The following is a 20,408-nucleotide window of genomic DNA, read 5'->3' as shown; positions in this document are numbered from 1 at the left end:
CTTCTCTTTCTCCTCTTTCTTCGTTACCCTTCTCTTTCTCCTCTTTCTTGGTTCCTCTTCTCTTGCTCTTCTCTTTCTTGGTTCTTCTTCTTTCTTTTCTTCGTCACTCTTCTCTTTCTCCTTTCACTATTCTCTTAGTTACACATCAGAGTTGTTCTACGACGGGAAGCTGATGGCCAGCGGAAAGCAGCCGTCCCATAAAGACTTCTACCCTCTAACCTTCTTCACTGCCCGTGGAGAGGACGTCCAGGAGAAGAACAGCACCGCATACTACAACAACGCCGAGGTAAACACACACATCTGCAGCACACACACCTGCACCACACCTGTGGAGGCCCTGGTCAGCTGGTGTCTGATCTAGGGCTGTCAACGAATATTCGAAGTTCGAATATTCGTTCGAAATGAATCCAAAAACGCGAATTCGAACGTGAAAATTAATATTCGAATGTGAAAAAACACTCCCGCGGTACAAGCGCCTCTATCTGCTTTGTGAATGAGCCTCTGTCTGTTCGCGATGTCCCTCATAATATTCGAATTCGAAAACACTCCCGCGGTACAAGTGTAACAGACTAGTATTGTGAAGAGCGAATGTATTTTATCCCCTCGGGGTTTCCGTACTTGGATATAGGTATTCCAGCTCTCACGCTGTGACTGGGTGACTTCTGATATGTACTAAGTAAACGAGACTATTTTCCCTTCCACGCTTGTGTCATTCTTGTCATATAAATATCTAAGTGCCAACGCTCGGTTACACAAGCGCCTATCTGCTTTGTGAGTGAGCCTCTGTCTGTTCGCGATGTCCCTCATAATATTCCAATGTGAAAAAACACTCCCGCGGTACAAGCGCCTAACTGCTTTGTGAATGAGCCTCCGTCTGTTCGCGATGTCCCTCGTTTTAAAGTAAGGAAATGCCCAGCAGGAAGCCGCCGCCCACCAGCACTCTCAACGAGACGTGTATATATATATATATATATATATATATATATATATATATATATATATATATATATATATATATATCCCACTAATTTGAACCATGGTTTTGTCGCATTATTGACAGATTGACGGCAACTGCGTAAAATAGGCAACCAGATATTCGAATAGTTCGAATTCGTGATTTTTTTCCAAACGAACATTCGAATGTCATTTTTGAGCAATTTTGACAGCCCTAGTCTGATCCAACAGGCCGTGCAACGAAGTCTTCTGATGTGGTGCACAATGTAGCACAATGCTTCCCTCGCCACAGGCCATGGAGCGGTGTCTGATCACTGTATTCTTATGAATAGGTGTTGTAGTTTATTTGATAAATAAAGAGCCATCAGGAGACTTCGAGAGACCAATGAGTAGACGGTATTTGTGTAGAGCCCAACGCAAGCGGAGCCGGGTTCTAATGGATCTGTAAAACACTGTTCCCATGCGTCTGCAACTGGCTGTGGGTTTTACCTAGATATGCTCAGATAGTTATGCTTCTGCGGGAGCTTTATTTCATTTCACGTTCAGAAGATGCGTTGGGCTAGTCCCATAACAGAACCAGAGTTCCCGTTGTCCGGTAATTACCGGTCTTTGACCGGAAAAAAAATTAGGAGGACCGTAAATTCTAAATGTCTCCGGTCAGAATGACCGATTGGAAATAAGGCCCCGTCCACACGGAGCCGAAACGGGCGAAAACGATCCGGTTTCGTTTCATGCTTAATGTTCAAGGCGCTGTTTCTCCACAGAAAAAAGTGGAGCGCATCAACCCTGCGCTCATACAGCATGCGCGCTGTATACAAACATTCAGTCACGAGGAAATTCAACCATTGAGCAGAACAAAATTTAGCAGGTCCTATGTTCCCGGTTTTCCCCAAGGGTCCTATGTTCCCCTGTAGCCATACATACCGGGGAGCATAGGACCCTTTTTGGGAAAAGCGGGGAACATAGGACCCTTTTCCCAGAAAAGGGTCTTATGTTCCCCGCAATCTATCAATTTTTAAAAATATTTAAACTTTGACGCAGCATTCGCGTAATGACAGCCAATCGGCGTTCAACAGAGTGACATGTCTAACGTAACAGCCAATCAGCGTTCAACCGGCCAACTCAGTGCAGTGTGCAGTCCGGGGTGAACTGCAGCATGGAGGAGAAAGTGATTGTTGCCGTTTGCGACTCCCGGAGCTCTTTATAAAATAGTATATAATATAATTGTATAATAATATCAAGGCCAAAAGCTCTGTGCGCCTCCGGATGGCCGTAACGCGGGGAGCGCTCGTAGGGATTGGGCTTCTCGGGGTTTGTTTACCGGCATATGAATATACTGCGTCAGGTTCTCCGACGTCTCTCCCTCTTCCACAAAAGGTAAAGACATGCAATGGTAGTTATCTCGGCCGGAATTTGGCAGTAATGGTGGAAAAAGTAACAGACCGGGGAACATAGAACCCTTTTTAAAAAAAGGGTCCTATGTTCCCCAGTCTCATACAAAGAGGGGAACATAGGACTCGGGGAACATAGACACGCTCCCCTATAGACTACCGTAGGTTTATGAACTAAACGGCGGCAAGCTAGCGAAAGCCGGCGGCAAGCTAGCGAAGGCCGGCGGCAAGCTTTGCGGAGCACCGGTATTTAACAACCATGGCGAATCAAAATATGATCACACACTTCTTCGTCTTTTTATAGCCTGCCTATCAATTTTTTTAAGTGCAATAAACACGGACAATATCCGACAGTTTTTTTTCCAATTTGACCGGTAAAATGAAACCTTCCCGGTCACATGACCGGCACCAATTTCTTCTAGCGGAAACACTGAACAGAACAAATTCACCACCAAAGAGATGGCCTCCTGGCAGTGAGCGGTCGCCCTTCTAACCGGGCTCTTATTGGTCACTCCCACTGTCAGCCCGCCAGGTGAAACAGCCCACGTGCCTCATGGTGGACCAGCTGTCAGGAGGTGCTGGCAGTGTGGAATGCAAGAGGAGGGGGGAGTGTGTAATCTAGCTGTCAGCTTTAGAGTGCCGCTATTTTGTGAAAAGTGTCTGAGCGTAAAATAACATGAAATCATAAAATTAAGAACAAAAAATCCACAAAACGTATTGTAGTTATATAGGTCCTGTGTTTCAAATAGAGCCTTTTATCTCTGCATGTGTTGGATGGAGCTTCAGCCATGACTTTTCAAGAGGATCTGAAGTGATGAGAGTTGCTATGAATCATTATGAATGAGCTCACCCACTCCTACCAACCCAGTGATGGGTTGGTAAAGATCATGGAATAAAGTGTATTGATTAGGGCTGTAACGATACACTAACTCACGATTCGGTTAGCATCACGATTATTGACCCAATGATGCATCCCACGGTTTTTTTAAATTTAAAAAGCATTTTATTTAAACAACGCTTAAATAACAATGAACTTAATATAACATCAACTCATCTCATCTTCATCCCCTTATCCGGGGTCGGGTTGCGGGGGGAGCAGCTCAAGCAGGGGGCCCCAGACTTCCCTTTCCCGGGCCACATTGACCAGCTCTGACAGGGGGATCCCGAGGCGTTCCCAGGCCAGTGTTGAGATATAATCTCTCCACCTAGTCTTGGGTCTTCCCCAAGGTCTCCTCCCCACTGGACGTACCTGAAACACCTCCCAAGGGAGGCGCCCAGTGGGCATCCTTACCAGATGCCCGAAACAGCTCAGCTGACTCCTTTCTAAGTAAAGGAGCAGCAGCTCTAACCCGAGCTCCTCACGGATGGCTGAGCTTCTCACCCTATCCCTAAGGGAGACGCCAGCCACCCTTCTGAGAAAACTCATCTCGGCCGCTTGTACCCGCGATCTCGTCCTTTCGGTCATCACCCAACCCTCATGACCATAGGTGAGGATAGGAACGAAGATCGACCGGTAGATCGAGAGCTTTGCCTTGCGGCTCAGCTCTCTTTTCGTAACAACGGTGCGGTAAAGCGAACGCAATACCGCAGCCGCTGCTCCGATTCTCCGGCCAATCTCACGCTCCATCGTACCCTCACTCGCGAACAAGACCCTGAGGAACTCCTTCACTTGGGCTAAGGACTCATTTCCTACCCGGAGTAAGCAATCCACCGGTTTCCTGCTAAGAGTCATGGCCTCAGATTTAGCGGTGCTGATCCTCATCCCAGCCACTTCACACTCGGCCGCCAGCCGATCCAGTGAGTGCTGAAGGTCACAGGCCGATGATTCAATGAGGACCACATCATCTGCAAAAAACAGTGACGAGATCCTCAGACCACCGAACTGCAACCCCTCCCCACCACGACTACACCTCCATATCCTGTCCATGTATATCACAAACAAGATTGGCGACAAGGCGCAGCCCTGGCGGAGACCAACACCCACTGAGAACAAAACTGACTGGCTGCCGAGGACGCGAATACAGCTCTCGCTTTGGGAGTACAGAGATTGGATGGCCCTGAGGAGAGACCCCCATACTCCCGCAGCACCTCCCATAGTTTCTCCCGGGGGACCCGGTCACACGCCTTCTCCAGATCCACAAAACACATGTAGACCGGATGGGCATACTCCCAGGTCCCCTCCAGGATCCTTGCGAGAGTGAAGAGCTAGTCCGTAGTTCCACGTCCGGGGCGAAAACTGCATTGTTCCTTTTCAATCTGAGGTTCGACGATCGGCCGAACCCTCCTTTCCAGCACCTTGGAGTAGACTTTACCAGGGAGGCTGAGAAGTGTGATACCCCGGTAATTGGCACACACTCTCTGGTCCCCCTTTTTGAACAGGGGAACCATCACCCCGGTTTGCCTCTCCTTTGGCACTTTACCCGACTCCCACGCAATGTTGGTTGACCATTCCGTCCCTCTCTTAACCCGAGTGTCCAATACATGCGGCCTCAGATCAGATGACACGACCACGAAATCGATCATCGATCTTCGGCCTAGGGTACTCTGGTACCAGGTACACTTATGAGCACCCTTATGTTCGAACATGGTAATAATAATAATAATACATTTAATTTAGAGGCGCCTTTCAAGACACCCAAGGTCACCTTACAGAGCATATAGTCATCATTCAAAACTATGTAAAACAGACTAGGAATAAAAGGAAAACAGAGGTTAAACATGAAGAATAATAATAATTAATAACACTCAAAGACGCCTAAAGTGAAGTGGGGACCTCACTAACCACCACCAATATGTAGCACCCACTTGGGTGATGCACGGCAGCTAATCGGTGCCAGAACGCTCACTACACACCAGCTTGAGGTGGAGAGTTAGGGATGAGGTGGAGAGTGAGGGAAAAGAACATATTTAAACACTATCGAGCATATTTAAACACTGTCGATCACATTTAAACAATATCGACCACATGTAAACACTATCGACCACATTTAAACACTATCGACCATATTTAAACACTATGGACCACATGTAAACCCTATCGACCACATGTAAACCCTATCGACCACATGTAAACCCTATCGACCACATGTAAACCCTATCGACCACATGTAAACACTATCGCCCACATTTAAACACTATGGACCACACGTAAACCCTATCGACCACATGTAAACACTATCGACCACATTTAAACATGTAAACCCTATCGACCACAATTAAACACTATCGACCACAATTAAACACTATCGACCACATTTAAACATGTAAACCCTATCGACCACATTTAAACACTATCGACCACATTTAAACACTATCGACGATAGTGTGTTCGTGGTGTTCGATGGTGTGTTCGATGGTGTTCGTTATGGATAATCCATGACTAGCACGGAAGTCCAATAATAAACGACCGCTCGGGTTTAGATCAGGGAGGCCGTTCCTCCCCACCACGCCTCTCCAGGTGTCCCAGTCGTTGCCCAGCAGAACTAGCAGAACTACGGAGTCCACTACTGGAGCCCCATACAGGACTCCATTCAGGGTCTCCAAGAAGGCCGAGTACTCTGAACTGCTGTTTGGTGCATACGCACAAACAGTCAGAGTTTTCCCCCCTACAACCCTTAGGCGCAGGGAGGCGACACTCGTCTACCGGGGTAAGCGCCAACACCGCGGCGCTCAGCCGGGGATTTATGAGTATCCCCACACTTGCCCGGCGCCTCACGCCCTCGGTTACTCCGGAGAAGAATAGAGTCCAGAGCTGAGACTGTGCGTGGAGGTAAGCCCCACCAGATCTAACTGATAGCGCTCAACCTCCCTCAAAAGCTCCGGTTCCTTTCCCCACAGCGAGGTGACGTTCCACGTCCCTAGAGCCAGCTTCTGCCGCCCGGGTCTGGTCCGTCGAGACCCCTGACCTTCACTGCCACCCATGTGGCTGTGCACACGACCCCAACGGGTCTTCCCACAGGTGGTGGGCCAATGTGCTGAAGCGAGGGGGGGTGCCACGTAGATTGTTCGGGCTGTGCCCGACCGGGTTTTTTGGCAAACCCGGCCACCAGGCGCTCGCCATCGAGCCCTCCATCTGGGCCTGGCTCCAGACGGGGGCCCCGGGCTTCCTACGGGCCGGGTCACATCTCCTCTTCTTTCGCTATTCATTGGAGTTTTTGAACATCAATGTAACATTTAATAACAAATTATTTCGGAACACTGAACAGATATGAACAGAAAGAATACTATTGAAGTATAGCTAAATTAATAAATAAATAACCAATGATTGCAGTTGGAGGATGATTGCAGGTAGGCAAAAACCCTCAACTAGTTTGGTGGTTTAGTCAAATATCCTATTAGCGCTTCTTATTAGGCTATGTAGCTTAAATGATGACATAATCAGGCCGTATAGAATGCAACATGTTTAATAGCCTAACTTTCAGATAGATGGAAAAAAACATGAACGTTGCAATAACGAGGCATAGTGTTACGAGTAGCGTATGTGTGTGCGCGAAAATGGCAGTGTGCGTATGTGTGTGTGTGAGTGACGTCAGCGAGTGAGTGGACGAGCGAGGGGAGGGAGCGGTAGCGTGTGTGTCTAGTGAGTGGACGAGCGAGGGGAGGGAGTGGTAGCGTGTGTGTCTAGTGAAGAAACGAACGAGTCCGGTAGAATAAAGCACCCATCCTGTCAATAATCGGTGGCCGCTTCATTACTATAAGCAGACCAACTGCCGGTCAAATCACACAAAACAATAGAGACAGGGATCAAACATCTTGTCGCAGACTTACGGCATCGATAAGTGGGGGTAGTGTCAGCAGACTATTATTTAGACAAATTATTAGCAAATTTCAATCTGACGATTTGACCGGAGAATTAGAAAGGGCGTATCACGCTTCTGCCTTCTCACACTGCGAGACAGGTTCGTGGCTTTGAGTTTTCAATTTCGGTTTCGATACGCATATCGTTACATCCCTAGTATTGATAGGTTGCAAACGGTTCCTATGGTGGCGTTGAGTATGATTTGTGGTTGTTGGGCCTGGGGGCTGGTGGCGTTGAGTATGAGGTATGGTTGTTGAATGTTGGAGGCTGCTGCCGTTGAGGCCTGCCCTGGGGTTGGTCTCTCTCTCTAGGTCGTCCTCAGACGAGTCCTCCAGCTGTGCTTCCAATTAGGGCTGCAACAACGAATCGATAAAATCGATAAAAATCGATTACTCAAAGCGTTGGCAAAGAATTAGATCATCGATTCGTTGAGTCGTGCGATTAATACGTCACTCGTAGGCGCGGCACTGTTAACAGCCAGCCGCCGACAGGTTGGTTCATGGTTCATGCATGCCCACAGCGAGCTTTAGTGTGAGCGACCACAGCTTGTATTTTGGTCATATCTTAACACTGGACTGTAGGCCTATATAAAAGTGTTGTACCTTCACTGTCCGCGGGTTAAAAGAACTCCTTCAACTCAGTATCCCTCTAGTCCAACCGAAAACTGTCAGCTGCGGCTGCTGCAGACGGTGTACAGACGGGCTCCGAGTTCAAAGCAGCGTCAGCAATCACACAACCGGACGGTGTAGAAAGTCCCGTCAGTTAAAAATAGTAATCCAGTTTTTAAATCCATGTTAAAATCGGCAGGACATAGAGCTAGTTAGCTTAAAAAAAAGTCGTAAACAGTGTCAAACATGATGTGTTCAGATCAGCTCAGTATTATGATTGATGTGTTCAAATGCAACACAAAAAAAAAAAAAAATTTGAGATTTTGGGGAAAACCTGTTTTCCCAGCAATATAGAATAGATAGTAAAGATGGAATTATGACCTGTTTAACGTCCTATCCTGAACTATGATCATCTTATCAGCAATTAAAGCAATAATACAAGTTATATTTCAAGGAGTCTCGAAAATGGTATCAATATCAATAAAAATTAACGATCTCCTGTCATCTGAGAGAAATTAAGATGATTTAATTTATTTTTAACCGTTAGTATTTACAGGTTAAAGATCTTATCGGTTGAACCATGGACATCCCTTGTACACTGTATATATATAAATGTATATCAAACATTGTATGTTTTTTTTTGTGTTATCCCAGTTATGTTTTCTTATTTTTTGGTCATTTAATATTACTTTTAATAGTTGCTGGACGTTTGAGCAATAACCTGGTGTTTTTACACTTCAGTCTGCACTGTGACTTGAAGTAATGTTCAGTTTTTGAATAAAGATGCGGCAATTACAAATGTTTCTTTTTCTAATCCGATTAATCGAAAAAATAATCAACCTATTAATCGATTATTAAAATAATCGTTAGTTGCAGCCCTACTTCCAATCCTCTCGATCATCCATACATCTCGCTAGTAGGGCTGGCCCGAATGCCATTTTTCAGGCTTCGAATACTTGTTGGTTTTTCCAAGCGAATATTCGAATACTCGTTCCAGAAAAAAACACCATCAAAAACAATATTAATAATCCCTATATACTCCCTGGAACCGATTTTGACAGTATCTGCATATTTTGTTGAAGATTTAATAGCTTTTGAACGTTAATTAGTAGGCCTAAGTAGGTTGAAGTTCCTCAGTTTTTCCCCGTGAAAGCGAACAGCTGTTGCTCCGTTCCAAATCAGCTGTTCTCTGCCATCTCAGCCCTTACGGGAGCTTTCCAATTAATCCTGGAACGTGCATCTTTTCAGGGAATTTGTACAATAAATCCATAACAAATACCGAATATTGATGTGTCCATATTATATCCATTATATTGACCGGGTATTCCCAAGACGCTCACCCTCTGCAGCTAGCCAGTCACAGTTGATTGGCGCGGCACTGAACAGCGAACGTAAACAAACAACTAAGCTAAGGTTTTAAGTATTACTTTTCCTCCAAAGATCCCGTGTTATAAAGTAAAGGGAAACAAGATATCTATTCTTCCTCCACCTCTCTCGCTTCTCTGCTTGGTGTCGCTGACGCTTATAGTTTGCCTCCCTCGCTCTGTTAACGTCACGTACATGAAAAAAAAAAAAAAAACGAAGCTCAGAATACTGATTTAAGCTTCGAATACTAATTTTCCGAACGAATATTCGAATAATTCGGGCCAGCCCTACTGGCTAGTTCGCCAGTGCTTTCTGCTCCCACATCTTTCAGAAGTATGTTGGTATGGGACGTCCTCTTGATCGATGCCCGTGTGTTGATTCCCATAGCACCAGCCTTCTTGCTGGAAGCTCGCGGTGTCTCTGGCGATGACCGGCCTGTCTCATTCTCCTGGCTGCTACCTTCTCTCTCAGCCCTGGTAGCCCACCATACAGGTGCTTGTTGGTAACATGCACGTTCTGGTTGATGTTAAGTACTGCGCGGAGGATTCTGGTGTAGCACCCATCCAGAGACTTCTGTATGGTGGGCTTCAGGGTCCAGGTTTCACAGCCATACAGTAGAACAGAGTCCACGGTTGCGTAAAATAAGCTGAGCTTGATAATTCTGGGGAGGTTGGATTTCCATACAAAGGCCATGCCATTCAGGGCCCTCCAAGCGAGCGCCTTGCCCACTTTCAGGTCTTGCTCTGATGTGTTCACCCATGAGCCCAGGTACTTGAAGTCATTGACTACCTTCAGAGCAATGCCCCCTGTTGTAATTAGGGGTGGATGGTCCGGGAGGATGTTGTAGGTGATTACCTCCGTTTTCTTGGCATTTAGCCTGAGACCAACCTTGGCACATTCCGTCTCCACTCTGGTCAAGAGCTCCTGTGTCCGCTCTACACGGTCTGATATCAGGCTGATGTCGTCTGCATAGCCCAGGTCTGTTAGGACTACGGCAGGGAATCTCCTAGATCTCCTTGGTGGAACGGTGAAGCTGAGTTCCAGCTCTCGTCCACTGATGGCTTGCCTGAGTGAGTAGTCCAGCACTATAATGAAGAGGAAGGGGGGTAGGGTGTCACCTTGTATCACCCCTGCTAGGATGTCAAACTCCTCACTGTCGCCATCTGGGGTTACCACCCTTGCTCTTGTGCCCTCATACATGGTACCTTTTGCCCGAAGTAGCACCTAAGACCACTTTGCCTTGGGAGACCCTACCAGGAGCACTAGGCTCCAGACAACACAGCCCTCAGGTTCATAGGGGCACACAAACCTCTTCACCACGATAAGGTGATGGTTCCCGGAGAAGAAAAATGTTGAGTATGAGGTGTGGTTGTTGAGGCCTGGGGGCTGGTGGCGTTGAGTATGAGGTGTGGTTGTTGAGGCTAGTGCCCGACCGATGAAGGATTTTTAAAGCCGATACGATAAAAATATTTGGTGATTTAGGATCCGATATTGCGCAATATCGGCCGATATATATTTAAAAAAATTCCAGCAACACGTTACAAAACAAACAGATTTCCCTAACAATGGTTATTTGTAGTTATTTATAAGTCCTCACTAAAATAATAAGGTAGGTTGGTTTAAAAAAAACTTTATTTTATTGTTTTATTGTCCCAACAGAAAAGAACGGAACCCGTAAAGGGACGTGGGGCATTTTCTTTTTTTTTACGTTTCTCGTGACCATGAGAAAGTCTGGTGCTTTTTTGTTGACAGGTTTTAACTTCATCTAGCCTAAAAAATACAGTATACGGTACTTACAGGACCTGAACTGGGTAGCCGTTAGAGTTGGTGTCGCTGGTTGCTATAGCGACGCCGGTGTTACGAATTCTGCGACCCACCGAAAAGTGTGACCCCAGGGGGCGCTGTTGCATATTTTCTGCAAAATGCACGAGTTTGAAGCGTAGACAGGCATGACAAAAACATACCTGAAACATAAGATCTCCCCCCAACCAATTACCCTTTTATCGAAGGTGCTTAATAAATACATTTGATTGATTTGATTAGCATTTTACAGACCCATACAATGGATAGGGCGTTTAGTACGGTCCTTCACCGTTGCTTCTTTACCCTGTTAAATCACTTTCTGTCTCAGGAAAGGCCTGTCCATTGGCTTGGAAAAAACGAGCGCGCACCTAATTCATTAGGCTACCAGTATTGGTAAAATATTTATTGGTATGCCTGCATGTTTTCAACCATACAAAACATTAAATAGGCCTCAGTAACTGAAACACGAAACAGTCACATATTAAAAAAATAAAAACTGTCGGTACCAGCACGTCTAAATGAAAAATGAAAGGTAAAAGAATCAGCTGCTGCTTCGACAATGAAGGAGAAGTGGTTGAAAATGTAGGTTTTGCTTATTGATGAGGGCTTCATGATAATTTGTATATTTTACTTTACCCTCATATTTGATTTGCGGGAGTGCAGTGTATCATCCCGCACCCGCAAATGCACCTCTATCATCCCGCCCGCACCCGCAATGAGCTTTAATTTTTTGTCCCGCGCTGCACTATTTTGCGTCGCATCCCGCGGGAGTGAAGACCTCTACTCTCTATGCCGTTGTTTTGCGGTGCTAGCAGCAGCAGCACTAGGGCTACAGGGATCGCGGCAGTGTCACATTTCTACCTTATAGTAAGTTGTAAGTGGTGCTTTGCATACCCCCCGCCCCGCTGCTTGATGTCGTGTTGGTAGTAAAAAATATTGTGGAGGTAGTAAAAAAGGTAGTAAAAGGTAGTAAATTCATCTCTATGATTCCTGCATATACCCTGTATGGATATAGCCTACCATACAACTGTTTTGGCTACAATTCCTTTTAGAGATGCTTTCTCGTGCGGACCCAACCAACGCGCCCAAATGCGGCCCAACCAACTCTGCTTTCCAATATTTTGTTTATTTCCAATAGCCTAGGCCCGAGTCCTGCACGGGACAACTGTTTGAGGCCCGCCTCCACCGCACCCGCAAATTTCAGCACCAGATCCGCCCGTCACCCGTGATAATATCTAAATGAAATCTGCACCCGCCCTGACACGTTAACATTTGTCCCGTTACCCGACCCCTGCCCGCAATAAATCACACACAAGCTAAAATCATTTAAATATATACTTTATTTTTAACTCACACTATTTGAGCACGTATACCCTCTTGCGCTCCGCCTCCAACTATGAGATGGTTAGTGTTATACCTTTCCTGCTGTCGGCTCCCAGACCGTAGTCGAGGAGCACAGGGGAGACGGTCCCTCGTAGGGCTGATGCTCTCTGGGGGCGCAACACCCTTCATTTTGACCGGCAGTGGGTCTGCTTAAAGGTCGGAATATGGTTGGAATATGGTTGGAATGTAGCGGCCACCGATTCTTAATAGGCTGGGTACTTTATTCTTCTATTATCACAACCAGACTTGTTCATTACTTCACTAAACTGACACGCACACTAGCGCTCGCTCTCCTTGCTCGTCCACTCACTCGCTGACATCACTCACACACAAGATAGATAAAATGTATAGCAATACAAACTTAAGATATGAAAGTCAAAGTCCTTTGACCAAAAACACGATAACCCAATTTATTTATTTTTATCTTTTTTTAATTATAAATATTCATTAATAGGCCATTATAAATGCCGATACCGATAGTTTGGAAAATGCCTAATATCGCCCCGCCGATACATCGGTCGGGCTCTAGTTGAGGCCTGGGGGCTGGTGGCGTTGAGTATGAATGTGTGGTTGCTGAGGCCTGCCCTGGGTGCTGGTGGTGTGGAGTATGAGGTGTGGTTGTTAGGCCTGGGGGAGGTTGGCGTTGAGTATGAGGTGTGGTTGCTGAGGCCTGCCCTGGGTACTGGTGGTGTTGAGTATAAGGTTTGGTTGTTGAGGCCTGGAGGCTGGAGACGGTCAACAGGTGTACGGGTTAAAAGGTCCACCAGAGCTTCATGTCATGTTTAAAAGCCTGTTCTCTCCTTCAGGTGTTTGAGATCGTGGAGCGGGTGGAAGAGATGCGGAGGAAGTGGCCCGTGTCCTGGGGCAAGCTGGACGAGGGCAGCATCGGCGTGGTGTCGCCCTACGCAGACCAAGTGTTCCGCATCCGCGCAGAGCTCCGCAAGAAGCGCATGCACGAGGTCAGCGTGGAGAGGGTGCTCAACGTGCAAGGTGAGGATGGCCTAGGACTGGGGGGTTGCGTCCCAAGGGCCAGGGGGAACTCGCCCCACAGGACAGGGTGTGTGTGAAGGGGATGGGCCAAAATCTGGTTGACCTGGAAGAAGCTTCTGGGCCAGCCACCTGAGGGAAAGGGTGGAGACAACTCAATGTGTCTCCCCATGCATCAGTCTTGATTGTAATCTGTTCTGTTTGACATGGATCTAGCTCTTGTTCTCCCTCTCTCTAAACAATCCCATTCATTAAATGTAGCCTAGGTCAAACCTTGTATTTACATGTACCGTAATTTTCGGACTATAAGCCGCGCCTTTTCCCCCATTTTTCGATTCTGCGGCTTATATAACGGTGCGGCTAATCTATGGATTTTTACAACTAAAGGCCACTAGGGGACCTCCTAAATCTATGGATTTTACAGGTTACAGTCCACCAACTTTAACTCTATGGGCTCTATGACCGGTTCGCGCCCCCCCCACATTTAAGCGGCGGGCTCCAGCAGGAAAAGCTGGAGGCCGGAAAAGAGTGAGACAGGTAGTGCGCAAAAGTAAAAGTGAAACCGAGAGTGGTACGAGAGACAGAACGAGAGCAAGACAGACATTACACAGCGAGACAGCCATCTCTTTCCCGACAATCCCCTCTGTGCACGAACCCTTACATATGGTAATTAGGGCTGGCCTGAATTATTCGAATATTCGAATACTCGTTCTGAAAATTAGTATTCGAAGATTAAATGAGTATTCGGAGCTTCCTTTTTTTTTTTCACGTACGTGACGTTACCAGAGCGAGGGAGGCAAGCTATAGCGTCAACGACACCAAGCAGAGAAGCGAGAGAGGTGGGGGAAGAATAGATATCTTGTTTCCCTTTACTTATAACACAACATTAGCGGCATCTCGGGAGGAAGAGTAATACTTAGCGAAATGCTAACCTTAGCTTAGTTGTTTGATTACGTTCGCTGTACAGCACCGCGCCAATCAACTGTGACTGGCTTGCTGCAGAGCGTGAGCGTCTTGAGAATACCCGGTCAATATAATGGATATAATATGGACACATAAGACAATCAATATTCTGTATTTTATGATTTATTGTACAAATTCCCTGAAAAGATGCACGTTCCTGGATGAATTGAAAAGCTCCCGTAAGGGCTGAGATGGCAGAGGACAGCTGATTTGGAACGGAACAACAGCTGTTCGCTTTCACGGGAAAAAATCAACCTACCTAGGCCTACTAATTAACGTTCAAAAGCTATTAAATCTTCAACAAAATATGCAGATACTGTCAAAATCGGTTCCAGGGAGTATTTAGGGATTATTAATCATTCAATTTAGCTGCTGCGGCTTATGCTCCGGGGGCGCCTTATAGTGCGGAAAATACAGTAGTTCCTCAAGGTGCTTTCCCAGTGAGGAGGGGTACGATATGACTCACCACCGCGCTGTGTCTGTCACTGTGACAGAGCTAGCTACACGCCTTGCAGTCCCTCCAGTGTTAAAGATACCTGCCTTTTGATGCAGCCATGTTTTCCTCCTCCAATAAAGCAGACCTCCAGATGGGGTAAAGCCAGGATTAATATTGGGGGTCGCAGGGCAAAGATGAAGAACCTAGATAACAGCCCAGTCAGTTGGCTTCAGCAGGTGGTTCTGATGAGCGTTGGCCACCGCAGCGAGTAGGAGGGGCCACATCAAAAGTTTTTGTTTTAATGGCTGCTGAGTAAAGTAAGCAGCTGATAGAGGCTCAAATCAAACACATTGCCAGTTTAAAGAGATACTTCACCGGTGGGAATATGAAGGTTTTATGAATTAAATAATTCAATGTATTATAAATGTGAAAAAAAAATTGAAATCGGTTCATCCTAGCCTGAAAAAAGGCAGAAAGAGTGTTTTCATGGTCTCTCTGGCTCAAAGTAAGAAAACCTCCAACTACCACAGTGCATTGCGCTCGCTGCCCCGCCCACCTGTCGGTCTCCCGTCCCCCTCATTCGCCCTCAGTACGTGAGCCCCCGCCCCCTCTCATTCCTTATTGGTGGAAAAGTTTGCCACCAAAAGTGTGTTGTAGTCCTCGGCCCTTCTAGCGGGACAAGAGGTTTCTCCCGAAATGACGTCAAACGCGTCATTTGACGTCATTTCGGGAGAAAAAATGGGCCAAGGAGAGACTGGTTTAGACTGATATTTATTTATATATTTATTTATATTACATAGCGATTTTACGCCGGTTCTAAATGGGTGAAGTATCCCTTTAATTAAATAATTAGACAGATCGCGATCAAATAAACAAATGTTTCTCGTTCCATTCATGTTTATTTAAAGGGGAAATATTATGAAAACAACACTTTTCTCACCTGGGATTTTGGGTGTTGTTTTGGGTCTCTGTTGCTCCCACAGACATACAGCCTTTGAAAAAAAGTCTTTACATGATTTTTTGAGTGAGATATGCATTTCTGAAAGTACCCCGCCTACAGTTACCAAACAACCGAGTCAGTTTCGGCGCCCCCTCCTACGTGGGAAGGGGGCACACTTGAATATTACCCCCACTCCCCTCCAATCAGAGCATAGCTAAGATTTTGTGGACCAGTGGACGAGCAGCTCCCGTGGGGGGAACTCGGCGGCAGCCCGGCAGCTCAGCTCCGGAAATACAATCCCTTTCTCTGCTGGATTGCCGCCAAGCTACCCCCGCCGGACTTCCTGCGACATCCCGGCCGCTCCGGCGGTGTACTCCGGGAGCTGAACTGCCGCCGAAGCTTTCCGGCTGCTCCGGAGGGTGTACTCCGGGAGCTGAACTGCTGCCGAAGCTGGCAGGTCCGGCGGGGGGAGCTCGGCGGCAGTCCGGCAGCTCAGCTCCCTGAGTACAATCCCTTTCTCCTCCATGTCGCGGTTCATGGACTTCAGAGAGTCAAAGCCAAAGTTCCTTTCCCCCTATTCTTCTCAACCATGGCCGAGATATACCCAACTATGAGTCTTGACTTGTTGTGGAAGTAATAGAGACTTCAGACGCAGTCTTTATGATTCATAATATCATACGAGGCGCAAGTAGCTTTTGGCTGTGATTTTAGATATAATATTATATAAATTCCATATATAATATCATTATATTATATAGCTCCTGGAGACTAATCGCGGCAGCTCTAATTCAGATACTGAATTAAGTTTTTTACAGCTGATGAATAATGTGAATGCCTGGTAGGGATGGGAATTGATAAGAATTTCACGATTCCGATTCTGCTTATCGATCCGATTCCTTATCGATTCTCATTGGGTGAGAAAATAAGTTTAAATGTGTTTGTTTGTATTAAATCTGTTTAATATCTGATCAGAAGTGCTTCTAGTATTAGGAAATTGTACTTTTTCAAATCAATTGGTCTAGACGAAAAAATATGTTTGGCTTTTTAAGCCCAAATGCCATCATTATGTGCCATAAAACTAAAAACACAGATTGAAAACAGTACGAGCTTGTGCCTTTTGGAATGCTAACAGTGCTCATTTGCATTCAACTTGTAACAAAATTCAACTGACATAAACAAAATGTAGCATTGATTAGACAGAGATTTATTAGATGGGCCTACCTAATAAACCGTTGGAACACACAAGACCGGAAACCATAGCAATGCCGGTAAACAAACCCCGAGAAGCCCAATCCCTATGAGAGCTCCCCACACTACGGCCATCCGGAGGCGCACAGAGCTGTTGGCCGGGATATTATATATACAATTATAATATATTATATACTATTATATATAGAGCTCCGGGAGTCGCAAACTGCAACAATAACTTTCTCCTCCATGTCGCAGTTCACCCCGGACTGCACTGCACTGAGTTTGACGGCTGAACGCTGATTGGCTGTTACGTTACACATGTCACTCAGTTATCACGCTGTTGAACGCTGATTGGCTGTCATCACGACAAAAACTTGTCGCCGGTTTTCTCCCGCGAAAAATTCTCCCTTATACGCGTCTCTACGTTCACTTTGTATGGGATCTTGTCGCCCCGTCGTGTTTGGTGTGAACGCACAATGCGATTCTTCCTCGGCGGTGACATGTTTGCTGCGTTCTGAACCAAATCAAAGCAGCGTGTGTGTGACGTAGGGCTGGGCGATTTTTTCGGTTTAATCGATTAATTTGCATTTTTTCTTTCCTACGGTTTGTGAAATGGCTGAACCGAAAAATCGCGATTTAAAAACAGTTCTAGACTCTTCCGATTTGTTTTGCTGAATAGACTCCGTAGTAGCCTCCTCTCTCACTTTCCAGAACGCGCGCAAAACTCAGCCTACTGCAATCACATTCACCTCGCCCCCGACAGACTTGGGGGAGAGCCGGGTCGATTGAAACACTTTTCAGTTAAACGTCTTTTGCAAAGATGACGTTATGTATACAAATAATTTGTGATCAACAACTCACATGTGTGTTCTCTTAGTTACAAGCAGTGGTGTAGTCTACGTGATACGCAGGTATACGCCGTATACCCACTAGGAACGCACCAGGATTTGCGTATACCCACTTAAAAATGTGCACGGATACGTATCAATCGTCTTGTGACAGATCTTTCACTTCTGTGTTTATTTTTCGGAAATATCGGTTGGGTATAACTGCAATAAAATACTTTAAGCAGGGGAAGTTATCTCCTACATTCACCATTCATAAAATTCCCGCTGTGCGCTCGCGCTCTGCCCTGTCTCTGTTACGAAGCGCGAAGCTGCCCCTGCATCTCTGCACGTTAGTTGGCGGGCCGAGCCCCTCCTTCTCGCGTGTGTGTGCGTGCGTGCGTGCGTGTGTGTGTCCAGTCCTCCCATATTAATGTGTAAACCACATAATAAGTAGTCAACAGAAGACAATGTTTTAATCCCACTTTATATCTCCTCGTTACTTTTAGATGAGAACCCCTGGCCAGCCTTTCAGACTGGGTGTCAGGCTAGGGAATTTAAAAACAGGCATCCTTGGTTAGAGTGGAGGGAAAAAAAGTTATAGGTAAATGTCAGCCAACATACAGTTGGTATACACAATTGAAATTCATAATGTTAATCACTATGCAAATGAGAGTATAGCTAATTCATGGTCATTTTTAAGGTGCAGTAATTTCACACTTTTACACAATTAAATTACTGTATGGTATGTTAGATAACAGTAAGAGCTCAAATTAGAGCAATTGAAAGAGTGAAACCTTAGTCTCCTGTCATCTCCTTCTCATGCACTGGTTAGCCATGGATGTAAACAGTTCATTCAATTATTCTGAGTAGATTTTGTCCTTGTTTAGCATGTGCTATTGCTACTATAGATATACAAAGGACAACTTGTAATTTTTGAGTTCTATTTGTTCATACTGTTATTAAAACTGATAAACCTACTCAGCTTTCCATGATTGTTGATAATCGTTATACTCTTAAATCAGCGGGTTGTAGACCCCTGCGTTGGTGAGTGTGGTGCGACACCCCATAAGCGCCACACACGTACATGGGTTTCAATGGAATTTGTTTAGAGAAATACAGAAAAAAAAAATCGAGGTTTAAATCGAAAATCGTCCTTTAGTTAGAAAAAATCGAGATTTTATTTTTAGGCCAAATCGCCCAGCCCTAGTGTGACGTCACGACGCATTTGCTGCGACCGGAACCGATAAGCGGAATCGTTAAGCAGGCTTGCTAATGATTCCAAGGAATCGGTTGACTCGGAACCGGTTCTGAACAAGAACCGGTTCTCGATTCCCATCCCTAATGCCTGGGCTCGGCACCAAGGCCCATTCATTGTTAGAAAGGTGTTTTAGATATAGATCACTCCAACATGTCCTCCCTCCAGGCAAGCAGTTCCGGGTGCTGTTCCTGAGCACGGTGCGCACGCGCCACACATGCAAGCACAAGCAGACGGCCATCAAGCGCAAGGAGCAGCTGGTGGAGGACTCCACGGAGGACCTGGACTATGGTTTCCTGTCCAACTACAAGCTGCTAAACACGGCCATCACCCGGGCCCAGTCCCTGGTGGCCGTGGTTGGAGACCCCATAGCGCTCTGCTCGGTGGGCCGCTGCAGGTACTGTCCTCTTGATCCACAGTGCTGCTGAGGAGGAGGGGCTTCAGGGGACAGTGGGGAAGTGGGGCGGGCTGCTGCATGGGGGCCTCACCCTCCATCTCTCTCACTCTGTCCTTCTTGCTCACTCTTTCGTTCTCTCTCACTATGTCCATCTCTCACTCTGTCAATCTCTCTCACTCTGTCCATCTTTCTCACTCTGTCCATCTCTCTCAAGCTGTCCATCTCCCTCACTCTTTCTTCTATCAAATTCACTTTGTACACAAAGCCTGCGACTTCCTCTTCACATCTCCATGGCAACTGTTCGGCTGCCCTTTGAGGCAGCAGGGTCTGCCTGGGTGAAAACACACACTCACACACACACACACACACAAGTGCACACTAGGGTTGCCGGTTATACGGTATTACCGGTGTTACCTGTGTTGAGGGCAACACCGAGTTATTTTGTAATATTTTTTTCCAGTAATAAAAAATAATCGGCGTCATCTTCAGGCCTATTTGATTAAAAAAAAAAGTTGGGCAGTTTGTCTTTCAACTATTTTATTTGAGATGTGTTTTTCATAAAAAATTAATAAAAATATATACAAACCTAATAGGCTACCTAATAAAGCGTTGGAACACGCAAGACCGGTAACCATAGCAACGGCGGTAAACAAACCCCGCAAAGCCCAATCCCTACGAGAGCTCCCCGCGCTACAGCCATCCGGAGGCATACAGAGCTTTTGGCCGTGATATTATATCTAAAATGATATTACAATTATGTATAATACGCTGTCACCGAGAATTGGCGCGCTGCCACCGAGTGTGAGAGGATAGTTGACGGAGAAGATGGCGGTTGACCTAGTTTCAAAGTTTATACCGTTTATACTCTGTAATACCGGCGTTGACACAAGTGTATTACTCGGTGTGAAAATGTCCACACCACGGCAACCCTAGTGCACACACACACACTCTAAATCCTTATGGACGGGAGAATATCAGCTAGAAAGTAGGGCCCTTCTTTATTTTTCCAGAGTACTATGTTAAGTCAGTATTATATACAGCCAATGTTAAGTCAGTTTAAGTCTGATCATAGATGGACCGGGTCATAGTTCACATGTCACTCAAAGACAA

General features: G+C 46.0%; 1 protein-coding gene across 5 annotated transcripts in view; it reads left to right on the top strand.

The window, feature by feature from the left end:
- helz (helicase with zinc finger) overlaps positions 1 to 20,408 on the top strand; it is a 123,464-nt gene that overhangs the window by 83,809 nt on the left and 19,247 nt on the right. For all 5 annotated transcript variants that reach the window (XM_060046062.1, XM_060046066.1, XM_060046064.1 and 2 more), the window contains 3 exons: positions 139 to 286; positions 13,109 to 13,292; positions 19,070 to 19,298. In XM_060046062.1, the coding sequence (XP_059902045.1) occupies positions 139 to 286; positions 13,109 to 13,292; positions 19,070 to 19,298 (561 nt within the window). The remainder of the gene's footprint in view (positions 1 to 138; positions 287 to 13,108; positions 13,293 to 19,069; positions 19,299 to 20,408) is intronic.

Source organism: Gadus macrocephalus, chromosome 3 (assembly GCF_031168955.1).
Source record: "Gadus macrocephalus chromosome 3, ASM3116895v1".
NCBI classification, from domain to species: domain Eukaryota; kingdom Metazoa; phylum Chordata; class Actinopteri; order Gadiformes; family Gadidae; genus Gadus; species Gadus macrocephalus.
The sequence above is the reverse complement of the archived record's forward strand: the minus strand, read 5'-3'. Positions and strand labels throughout refer to the sequence as shown.